Here is a 13,129-nt window from a genome sequence, read left to right as displayed (position 1 = left end):
CAGAATTATTCTGTGTTACTTTTTCTATAAACCATTATTATATCTTTTCTTTCAGCATACTTATATTGGGTGAATGCCCCTCAGATCCAGCGGGTTAGTCGGGGTCAGGGGAACCCCTGGCTAAATTTTTTATGAAGGGTGTTCCATATAAAGAACATTTAAAGGCATTGTCAGCATTATACAGGCCCTGGGTGAAATAAATTTTGGAGCGGAGGAAAGGAATTTTTTTATTTTTTGTTAATTATCTTGAATATCATTATAGATTGTTTTGTTAATTATCTTGAATATCATTATAGATTGAAATAAACTGTAAACAGCAAAAACATCAAGCAAAGAAAGATCTACAAATAAGTCAAACACGACCAAAATTGGCAATTGACATCTTATTGGAGTTATTGTCCTTTAAAGTTATTTTCTGCAATTTATTGGTAATTTTTGTAAATTTTTTCAAATTTCTTCTGCTTTTAATTTAACTACTGGGCCAAATTAAACCAAACTTGGCCTCAATCATCATTAGGGTGTATATATGATTTTAACCTTATGTTACATGATTTCCTAAACCACAGTAGATCAGGTGAGCGACACAGGCTCTTGAGAGCCTCTAGGTATGCATTATGTGTGTAATGATTGATATTTTAGTCTTAGATGCATGATTTTTTTTATTAGTTGTTATTGGCTTTGAACTAGCTGTCAATCACTGCGAGTACTCTCAGATCTGTACTTAGTTTTTTTGTTGTGGGGATGTATAAGTACCCTGCCACGTCCACTCTTTGTAAGATGTATTTCTGCTTTGTATCTATCTGATGAGTTAAGCCCTTTTCAACTGATACTTATAGTTTGTTCTTTTGTTGTACTGTTACACCACTGTCCCAGGTTAGGGGGAGGGTTGGCCCTTTCAAACTTGTTTAACCCCGCCACATTCTGTATGTGCCTGTCCCAAGTAAGGAGCCTGTAAGTCAATGGTTGTCGTTTGTTGCTGTATATCATATTTGTTTTTCGTTCATTATTTTGTACATAAATCAGGCCGTTGGTTTTCTCATTTGAATTGTTTTACATTTGTCATTTCGAGGCCTTTTATATATGATTATGCGGTATGGGTTTTACTTATTGTTGAAGGCCGTACGGTGACCTATAGTTGTTAATTTCTGTGTTATTTGGTCTCTTGTGGAGAGTTGTCTCATTGGCAATCATACCACATCTTCTTATTTTTACATATAATTATAAAAGGCCAAAAAGTAAAGTTAACTATTTAATCCTATACTGGTTCCTTCAACAATCTACCCGTCAAAATCGAATTTAGTTTGCTTATTACTATTTACTATTCAGAGATTACACTTATGAATGCATTGTGTACATATATGTATTCCTTTATGAGGGTATGGAAAGGATACAGAATATAGAAAAATAGCCCAAAACATTCATGAATAGAGAAAAAATAAACAAATATAAAGAAAAGAGATGAATGGGAAGCAAAAATATGAAAAATAACTATGGAAAATAAATAATTACGTTATAAAAATACAGATTACAGACTTGGACGATGTGCAGAATGAAGAAATTATATAATTACAGATAAATTTAATAGTAAAATAATTTTCATGAGCATTCTACAAAATAATCTTTATTTTTCAAAGATAAAGAAAAGGGCCCCCCAAAATCCAAGAACACAAACACTCCCCTTTAGAATCATTCAAAGAGTAAATGTCTCTAATTAGGACCCGAATGATTCAGTCGTTACATTCCGCTGTTTTAAGACGGCAACATTCGCGCCTTTGGAACTTGTCAATGAAATATATCGTCAATTAATAAAATAAACCCATAAGAGAGTCAAAGGCATCAATTACAATTAAAACAACAAACATAATATTAAACATACAACACAACAAACAACAAATTACCTCAAGTACCCCCTGTTCTCAGTTACATAGACTGTGTAAAGTCGTAGGAAACGAGTTTCTTGTAATTATAATGTTATTGAAATTATTTTAACCAATGGATGTATATAATATACTAAACTAAGTCCTGTATGCACGTTTTTTTTTTACATATCTATTACGAATCTATAACGTATTATCGACAAATAATATTCCATTCAGCGATTGTTGATCGCAAGCTAATAAACTTTCGAGTTTGTTACCGAGGTTCACCGGATCATGACATTGATAAACAATCAACACAGAGCACGTGGATTACGTGAAAAATAAATGAATTGATAGAGCCATTTTTTTTCTTTTAGTTACCATGTGTTGCCATTTGTCAATCTAACTTTTCCTTAACAGCTGTTAAATGATTTGGTGTATTTAATTTGTTCTTTAAGAATCCGTTATTACTATTTACCTTCCATTGCACGTTTGTTTACATTCTTTTATCACGGTTTTCCCTTCGCACTTATTGTTGCGGTCTCTAAAGTCACCGCATACGGAAAAAATATAAGTTTTAATGCATCAAGATGTCAAATAATATTCTTGTTTATATTTTTTCGTTTGTATGTGTTTGAATATATAATAGGAGTTTTCTGTTTAGATCAAGAGATGATATTTATTGCCATACTCCTTTATATCTTTGCTCATGTTTATTTTGATAGTATTTTCACTATTATTCTTAAATGTATTTTGTTTTAGATTCATCATTGGGTTTGTTCATATTATTGTCGAACTTATATGATTTACGTATGAGAACCATTATATGAATAACACATAGCTGAGAGGATGATAGAGCGGATTGTTACCCCGAGAAAACATTGTCAACTGAGGCGAAGCCAAGGTTGACAATGTATATTCGAGGGGTAACAATCTGCTCTATCACCCTCTCAGATCTGTGTTATTTAATTTATTATACTGAATGTTCTGTTATTACTGTCTATTAAATTTCAAATTCAAAATAATAAATTATGTCGTCTTGTACATAACAATCATCCGTATCTATTAAAGCGCATACTTGAGCAAGCGTCTCCGTGAAGGGTAATAGAGTATTTGCCGTGGGATAGTATATAAATAACACATAGCTGAGAGGATGATAGAGCAGATTGTTACCCCGAGAAAACATTGTCAACTGAGGCGAAGCCAAGGTTGACAATGTCTTTTCGAGGGGTAACAATCTGCTCTATCACCCTCTCAGATATGTGTTATTTAATTTATCATACTGAATGTTCTGTTATTACTGTTGATTAAATTTCAAATTCAAAGTAATAAACTATGACGTCTTGTACATAACAACCATCCGTATTTAATAAAGCGCACACTTGATCAAGCGTCTCCGTGAAGGATAATAGAGTATTTGCCATAGGATAGAGTCGTATTTAATAAAGCGCACACTTGATCAAGCGTCTCTTAACCGACCGTGCAAGTGCTGTATAGCCAGTCAAGGTCGTTAAAAACTTCCATATACATCAAGCGTCTCCGTGAAGGGTAATAGAGTATTTACCATAGAATAGAGTAAATTAACACCCTTATATAAGCCATTCAAAATATTGCATTTTTACGTGAAGTATAATTAAGTAAATTGTCTCCCTCGTATTAACCAATCAAAATCTGGCATTTTGACATGAAGTATAATAAAAGTTTATACCTCGATCATTAATTATTTAAGAATTGAATGTTTCTTTTTGTAAATTTATTGGGGTGTAAAAGCGTTGACCGAAGTACATTTTGTATGAAGCGCGGAAGCGCTTCCTTCTAAAAATGTGCGCACGGTCAACGCTTTTACAACCCTATAAAATTACTAAAAGAAGCATTCAATACTTATAATTACATTTTTTGTTAGGATCATGAAAACACGATTTCTATCAAGTTTTTCTTTTATTTACCTGTGCACTTTATTGTGGAAGCTCGTGTCATCATGAATGTTACATTTCATTTTGAAATGAAGGTTAATTTCAGAATGACGCGAGATTGCTGTTATAGCCAAACAAAATAACGTTTTATAATGAAACATTCATGTAATGTAATTATTCGGAATTATCTCGGGATACATGTATACCTATCTCGAAACATTGTGCTACCCGCTGATTGGTCCCTCTCATCCAGAAATCCTTATCAAAATCCTTGATCCGTGACGCGTTTTTACTCTATAAAGTGTTCAGGGCCCGTATGCATAAAGCTACTTAAGTTAAGATTTGTTCCGAACGGACGGGTTTTTCTACATATCCTACGATAAATTAGTATTACGATTGGATTTCTTAACTTAAGTGGTTTTATGCATACGGGCCCAGGTCTTCGCGAGTAGCAAAGTCGATCACTGGAGTGCTTGAATTATTTATGTTAGCTTTTACATAGAAAAAAAATTCACTTATTTTTTTGTCAATATATGATAGATACATAAAATCTAATTTCTCTGTCAATAGAAAAAACAAAGCTGAAAGCCTACATAAAACAGTTGATAAGAACACTTAAATGCCTCTTTTGTAATTATGTTTGTCTTTTTTAATGAATATTTTTAACGTCACCGAACATACTATCTATACAGAACATTTTTATGTTCTATAGGGTGGTCCAGGCGGATTCAGAAAATGTATATCCTGGTTTTGATAAAGTACCATACAGAAGTGAAAGAAAAACAGTTAAATCTTATAATTCCTTTTTATGCAATAGTCATGAAACTACGATTTAAATCAAGCATTTTGTTCGGGTTTTCTTTGTGTGGTTGCCGTTGTCACGGAGAGCACGTACAGTTATAGATGTTGCATATTATACGGAAATAAAATATAAATTTTGGAAAGCCTCGGCGCATCAAATTTACGGAATCGTCTGAAACTTCTATATTATGTAGTAGTATAATAATATATCCCAATTATTGTCACATTAACCAATTATGTCTGTTCGGGTTTCTCTCCCAATTTTGTCAATATAACAGAACTATAAACAACTGTCATACAAGCGGGGGTTTATCTAGTCATAACAACACGTTTAACCAAGTCTCGATTACCCAGACGCATATATAAATATACTTTGAAAAATAAAGCGGCTGGATGATCGAGACTACGTTTAACTCACCATTGTCATCGGAAAAAGCCTGTACCAAGTCAGGATTATGACAGTTGTTTTGTATTCATTTCATTGGTTGATGTAGTCTAACGTTTGGTTTTGTCGGGTTTTAAGGACTTCCCCCTTTTGAATTTGCCTTGGACATGTTGGAGTTTAGCATACAATTGTCTCAAATAATTTTCGCCTCCATCTGCTCGACAGTATTTATTCCATTTTCTGAAATTACGCACCACCTTTCAAAAATTCTAAATCCGCCCCTGAAGAATATGTATTTTATTTGTAATGTGTATGACTACTTGCACTTATCTAACCATTGACTTGATTTTTCCGTCATAAATACTCTATTGGTGTATGGTGTAGTAATGTTATGCAATTTGATTTTTATTAGTTTTATTATATGACATATTTGGAATATTGTTTCCTTTAACTTTCGTTTTCTTTGTAATATTCACCTACACATTCATTTCCGGAAATTCAAAAATATATACATAAATATAATATTATATACATGATATATATAGGAGATTACCAAAGAATACGGATGTTATGTAAGTATATAGTAGATATATTTTATAGGTTAAAATGTTTAAGTGGCATTTATATAAAATATACATACACTGACTTTTAATAAGCTGATGGTGTATAAAAGTAAAAAATCGTATATATTTGGAACCATATAATCTTTATTTTATGTTAACGGTAATCGTCAAAATAGCTTTGTGCATGTTTATGTATAAGTACTTCTTTATGGCAGGTTGTACGATAAAAATTTCATAAAATTCCTATTATCATTTGAGTTTTTTTTTTTTTTAACTTTTATTCCCATGTCCTTGTTTTAACCAACACGATATTTCATTTGAAGCAGTTCCTAACTGCTACCCGTACTTTTAATTTCCCTAAAAAAGAGTGTGGCACATATATAAAGAGATTTGAAATTCAAATGGAACATTATGTTGGTATGATGTTTGATAAGACGTAAAATAGGGAGCATGCCCGAAGTGTTGATTGATTGCGTGTTGCATATAACGTTCAGTTGCAGATATTTCATGCATATTCAGGTTAATACAATAGGTAGATCTAGGACGGTGGGTCGATGGGCGTGAATTTGACTGTTACTGGGAACTGCAACCTCCATGTCCAAACATTGATCCCTAATCTAGAAAATATACCTTGAAATGACATAATTGAACACAATTTTAAAGTTTGCAATCACATAATTACTATATAAAAATGTCAAAACTGATTCCTGTTATAAGCAAATACTTTTTAAATACACATGTATTAAAATGTAATTATTATTTTTAATCATGATGTCTTGTTATCACATAACCATATAACTGTTTAAAACAAAAGAAGTTCAAATATGAAAACAATTGTTGCAAAGTAACACGAATATTACCCTGCTCCTTTTCGTAACTGTGCTACTTATCTATATCATTTTGAACTAAACCAATTAAGCAAATTAGTCAAGTGTACTAAACAGAACAGCTAAAATTAAAGCAACGAATATAGACTAGCAAAAAATATCCATCCAATGAACACTTGAATGATGTATTAAAAATTCAATGAGATTCTCATTTTGTTCCAATTAGACAAACAAAATATCCGCAAGAGCAATCCATGATTCTGATAGGACAATATTAAAACATCTTATCTTCTGAATTTGCTTCCGAAAGGTTTTCCCGTCAGATTCCAAATGTTGATGCTCGGTACATTTCAAAACAGTTTCATTTGAAATACACGTACAGATAATCAAGATGTGGCTGGGTATCTGAAAACTCTGGTCACAATTTTTCGTACATGAGGTGTTATTTCATATTTAGTCACTATGAGCTGCCAAAGTACCATCTCCCTTTTGATATGTTATAGAAACAAAAGTCAATATTATCTCACTTATATTTATTTCTTGTTACCAGTTTACCTTACGGTCTTTTTTTTTTTGGTATATTCCTTACAAAATATGATAATTTTGCAAATGCATGTAGGTTGATAACGTTCTCGGTGGAAAAAACATTGTATACTACTTTTTATGATATTTGTTTAAATAGTATAATACTAGAATTTTGTCTTTGGCAATTCAAGTTGTTATAGTAAAATTACGCATTGCCAAAAACAAAATTTTGATACATGTGTATCACGATAGTTTGAAATAAATTCCATTTTTGTCCAAGTACAAATAAATCTATCATTTTTATTTATACTGCCTTAATATACATTTTCAACGACTAATTTGTTTTTTATTCGATACCAAAGCGACACACAGAATATGGTGTTGCAAATATTTTATTATGTTTTCCTTGATTAGTGTTGTAAAATGGAGTATGGAAGCACAGCTTCTTCTGGGATTACCTGTTATCAACAACGACCTCCACCTCTTCCAGAGAGACCACCTCTACCGGAGGGAAAGGACTACCATGTGTTTTTCTCATACAGAAATACCGAGGAAGATCGGAAATGGACGAGAAATGTTATAATGGAATTAGAAAGCAGAGGATTTAAATGCTGTGACCACGAACTTGATTTTCTCCCTGGAAAAGAAATTATTCAAAACATTAAAGAATACATTAAACGTTCCGTTAAAACGGTGCTTGTATTTTCAAAAGAATACAACGAAAGTTTGTATTGTAAAATTGAAGTTCATTATTCCCTACATATGTCTCTCAGCGAACACAAACATATACTTATTCCTGTTAAAAGGGAGGATTGTGAAATTCCAGAAGATTTAGAATTCTTTACATGGATTGACGCCAGAGAAGACATACACCTGTGGTTTCCACAATTTTTAGCAGCGATCAAAGCCCCAGGTATAACTGTAAAAAGAAGACATAATTATAACGAAAATATATAGACAATTTATTATCTTGTGGTAAATATTTGAATAGCGACTACGTTTTTGTGCATACGCCTTCCATGGACATTTTAGGTTTGTTGGATGAAGTATGATATTAACGTATAAGTGTTTTAGTAGGGTGCCCAGTCAACGAATTAGATCGATTTGGGTTAACGGAATCACACACGGCTGTATTTTATATCATTGGAAAGAGGAGAACAAGCCTCGTCGAAATATTGATGTAAATTTGGGTCAAAGGTCAAAACTCAAATTTCAGGGAAAACGCAGAGTCACGTTTAGACAGCTGGTCGCCCCTACATATATGCGTTTATAGAAAAATAAATTAAAATAATTCAAAGGATTATAACTATCGTTATGGCATGGTATTGGTTGCAAAAATTTGATATTTTTCATTTAAATGAAATATTTCTTCATTTAAATGCAATATTTTTTTATTTGAATGGTATATTTTTTCATTTAAATGCAATATTTTTTATTCAGATGGTATAATTTTTCATTCAAATGGTATGATTTTTCATTCAAATGATATAATTTTTCATTCAAATGGTATAATTTTCGTTCAAATGCAATATTTTTTATTCAATTGGTATAAAATGTCATTTGAATGCAATATTTTTTATTCAATTGGTATAGTAGTTTTTTTATTTATATGCAATAATTGCATTATGGGAATTCTTTGACGTCATAAGATCAAATTTGCAACAACGTTTGTGATTGGTCGGAAATTGTTTGGATTTCTCCCCTTTCTTTCTAAACATGGGTGACCAAGAATTAAAAAACGCGTCAGAATATCGCCCCTCTAACTAAATCTAACGTTCGTGCGAGTCCTGCACTGGCTGTTAAAATCTTGTGGTCATAACTAGTATTTCTATTGCAAAATTTCGATGGTCAAAACGTTCGGTCCACTTTTCAAAAACCGCTTCATTGTATATGGATTTATAAGCAAGTATATCGTTTTTTTTAAATAGATCAGACACCGTTGGTTTTCCCGTTTGAATGGTTTTACACTACTAATATTTTGGGGGCCCTTTATAGCTTGCTGTTAGGTTTGAACCAAGGCTCCGTGTTGAAGACCGTACGTTGACCTTTAATGGTTTACATTTACAAATTATGACTTGGATTGAGAGTTGTCTCATCGGCACTCATACCACATCTTCTTATATCTATATACAACGTAAACCAGACGTTTCTCAGACTATTTTCTTTTTTTAATAAATCCTTTGCCGCGCGTTGTGTACTGATTGATAACTCAGTCTGGGAGAACAAGATTTATTTCAGTACCAGTTGTAATTAGGTTTGAGCAAACTTCCAGTAATTGCAAATACTCTTATGTCGGTGCTTTGTGTCTATTGTCTTAATGTTAGGTTTTTTGTGTGTCTCGTACCGATCTTTTGAGTTAATTTACTGATTTGTGCAGGTTGTTATTTTATTGTACTGTTACACCACTTTCCCAGCTTCGGGGTGGGTTGCTCACAAACATGTTGTTGTACTGTTACACCGCTGTCCCAGATTAGGGGAGGATTGGGATCCCGCTAACATGTTTAATCCCGCCACATTCTGTATGTATGTGCTTGTCCCAAGTCAGGAGCCTGTAATTCAGTGGTTGCAGTTTGTTGCTTTGTTATACATATTTGTATTTCGTTCATTTTTTTGTACATTAATTCGGCCGTAAGTTTTCTCGATTGAATTGTTTTAAATTTTTTATTTCGGGGCCTTTTATAGCTGACTATGCAGTGTAGGCTTTGCTTATTGTCGAAGGCCGTACGGTGACTTATAGCTGTTGATTTCTTCGTTTTTATATCCACCCTGCCATATTCTTTATTTGCCTGTCCCAGGGATGGAGCCTGTAGTTTAGTGGTTGTCGTTGGTTCCTGTCTCGACTCATATTTGATATTTTGTAAATTGTTTTGTTATGTATAATTAGGCTGTTAGTTTTTTCGTTTCAATTGTTCACACTTTTCATGTCGGGCCTTTTATAGACGACTTTACAGTATCAGGTTTTTGTCATTGTTGAAGGCCTTACGGTTGTCTACAAAAAAAGCATTTGTCTACATGACGGCGAAAAGCTCTACAGAGCATATGTTTGTAGTATTTCATGTAACCCGACTTAAAATAAATTTTTCTTATCTTATCTTATCTCATCTATAATTGCTTACATCCACTTCATATTTGAACTCCGGTGGATAGTTGCCTTATTAGCAATCATATTCCATCTCTTCAATTTTATATTATATACGTGACTTCTAAACTCGTGTTTTCCTGAACAAGCATGAAATAATTTTCACTGGGCGTTAAAATTAGCAACAAACAATCAATCAATTTAAACTTGTGTTAAATAAGAGGAAACCCATTTGATATTTATTTATTTGTTGGGGTGGGGGACAGAAGGATTTCATATATGAATATGGTTGCCTGGTAAGAGCTGAAAAATAGGCATGATTAGCGACAGATTGAAATGAATAATAATGCCCTCTCTTCCCTTCCCCATCCTTCATCTATAAATTTAAACTGACCACCACGGAATAGCCAAATAGTGTTGAAAGTAGCGTTACACACCAATCAATCAAAATCCCTTCCCTAGAATATCAAATAATCGTCCCTTAACTGTTATTGTCCGTGTAGTTCTTATATTTATCCAGTTTATCGTCCTACAGGGATGTCCTACTAAAGCTGTCATACCATAAAAACGTTTATAAAACAGCTCACATTCTAATATATCTGCATTCATAAATTTATTAATTTCATTTAGACTAAACGACGCCATGTTTGTTATGTGCCTCTGCCGTCAACCTATCAAAAAAGAAGAGGTGGAAGAGAGCCAGAAGGTCTTCCCAATGCATAAAAAAAACTAGAAATGGACTTCTTGGACTTCTTCTGGCTCACTTCCGAAGAACAAAAAAAAAAAACGCGCACCATTGATATGTTTTAAAAACGCCTTACCCATACCCTTTTTTCCCAAAAAATGGCATTATTAAATATATAAACATATATATAAACATCAAAATTAAAATGCTATTGTATTTTTATAAGACCTACTTTATTACATGACCTGGGACTAATGACATCTATCTATAAGTCCTAGCATACATTAATTATTATAATATGAATATGTTTCTTGTTTTAATTACCACATATGATGCTATGCATGAGTCACCATCTATCAGGACATGAATTGGGTTTACATAGAGAGGATAAGGGACGACATCAGAAAATCAATGAAGGATAAAAAACTTAATTCAAATAGTTTTTTTTTTTTTGGGGGGGGGGGGGGGGGGGTCAAAATTGCTGCAAGTTTTGTTTAATTAACATCGATTTTATATATATCCTTATTGGTCAATCAATTTTTCCCAAATTAAGTTAAGAGGGGGGGGGTAGGGGGTCAGTGAAAAAAACTATATGAATTAAGTTTTTTTTATCCTACATTGAACTTTTGATGTCGTCCCTAATGTGCAAAAAATAGATAACATAATAAAGAAATGATGAAATATACAGAATACGTTGATTGACTTTTGGTTGCCTTATGTCCAGTGGCAAATATGTCACGCATGTTTAGAACAAATATAATAGAGATCAAAGGATAAAGAATAGAGTGAAATGGTTAAAACTAAAAGATATAGAATTATAGAAACGATCTTTGATCTGAAACCCCTACCCTCACACACACACCATAACCATTACTGCCAATACTCGCATATATACACTTTATACAAATATGTACGGGTCTAGATAATAGCTAAACGTACAATCATATAATTTGTTGGATACCTAATTATATTATATAATGTGTCACAAAATAAACTTGTATACCCCCCTTCCCAATGCAGTATTGAAAAGTAAATCATTTAAAAGTCCTGAAGATAAAATATGTTTTGAAATATGCCCTGCATACTTATTTATGCAAAGACATATAGTAATTATTGAACTACTGTGGGGCTTGAAAAAAAAATCAATTTAAGGGATTCGGAGACGAGAACAGTAAAAAAAAGCTCAGCAAAGAATCCTAAATGTAAAATGATTTGCAGCATAAGACATGAGAGCACATATTATAGATAGTTACTGTATTAAATATGAAGTTCACGCCTCATATAGTGAAGTCCTATGTCATAGGACTATTAATTGTTGTAACATGGGTTAGTAACTGGTTCCAATTTATCCTGAATTGTCTTTATTAAAGAATTAGTTCCGGAGTATAACAGCTTATGTCTCTACTTGTGGGTTTCTGGTTCTGCTGTCGTAATTAGGTGGTTTTTTTCTACATGTAGTAAAAAAGAGGGGGCTTAGTCCATATAATTGTAACGTCATGGATGCTTTTTATTCTTTTTTCATGTGTGCCTTCCTGCAACGTCTCTAGGATCAAGAAAAGTAAAAAATGATATAGCACTAAAGAACGTCATGATTACATGTATCTGGACTTAGAAGGGGGAGGGGGGGGGGGGGGGGGGGGCTAGCTATGTATTTTTTTTTATTTCAATGTGTAGACTGTAGGAGAGTTTCTTCAGAAAAGGTTTTCATTGGAGGCACGGTGTTTTTGCCATGCACGCAGGCATCTGTTTCTATCCATGAACAAGTTGTGTGTCAAATTAATTATTATTACTTGTCACTCGCATTTTTTGCTCGTCCTGGCCATTATTGGCATTAACAACCAGTGCACGAACTCGCACGAACGCAAAATTTAGTTAGAGGGGCGATATTCTGACGCGTTTTTTAATTCTTGGTCACTCAAGTTTAGAAAGAAAGAGGAGAAATCCAAACAATTACCGACCAATCACAAACGCAAATTTGACCTTATGACGTCAAATAATTTCCCATAATGCAATTATTGTATATAAATAAAAAAAACTACTATGCCAATTGAATAAAAAATATTGCATTCAAATGACATTGTATACCAATTGAAAAAAAAATATTGCATTTGAACGAAAATTATACCATTTCAATGAAAAATTATACCATTTGAATGAAAAATTATACCATCTGAATAAAAAATATTGCATTTAAATGAAAAAATATACCATTCAAATAAAAAAATATTGCATTTAAATGAAGAAATATACCAATTAAATAAAAAATATTGCATTTAAATGAAAAATATCAAATTTTTGCAACCAATACCATGCCATATATAGTTTCTATATTTAGGACTAATTTGATATTTATGTTGCCAAATATGGTTCGAGATTTACATTTGTACTTATAGGGTGCACATTTACAATTTTCATTCATCTGTTAAATAACAGTGACCTTGACCTATTAAAATTTCCAAATTCGGAACTTTTACATAAGATTCGATACAAAT

General features: G+C 32.7%; 1 protein-coding gene across 4 annotated transcripts in view; it reads left to right on the top strand.

The window, feature by feature from the left end:
* The window catches only part of LOC127726700 (uncharacterized), a 220,615-nt gene that overhangs the window by 53,234 nt on the left and 154,252 nt on the right, over positions 1 to 13,129 (top strand). For 2 of the 4 annotated variants that reach the window (XM_052234154.1, XM_052234153.1), the window contains exon 1: positions 7,273 to 7,786. The exons of the other annotated variants lie outside the window; for them this stretch is intronic. In XM_052234154.1, coding sequence (XP_052090114.1) covers positions 7,297 to 7,786 — 490 coding nt within the window. In that variant the 5' untranslated portion in view covers positions 7,273 to 7,296. Of the gene's footprint in view, positions 1 to 7,272; positions 7,787 to 13,129 lie in introns of those variants that run through there. 4 annotated transcript variants of the gene reach the window in all.

The sequence above is a fragment of the Mytilus californianus genome, unplaced genomic scaffold (genome assembly GCF_021869535.1).
Source record: "Mytilus californianus isolate M0D057914Y unplaced genomic scaffold, xbMytCali1.0.p SCAF_18, whole genome shotgun sequence".
NCBI lineage: Eukaryota > Metazoa > Mollusca > Bivalvia > Mytilida > Mytilidae > Mytilus > Mytilus californianus.
This window is presented reverse-complemented; position numbering and strand designations above follow the sequence as displayed.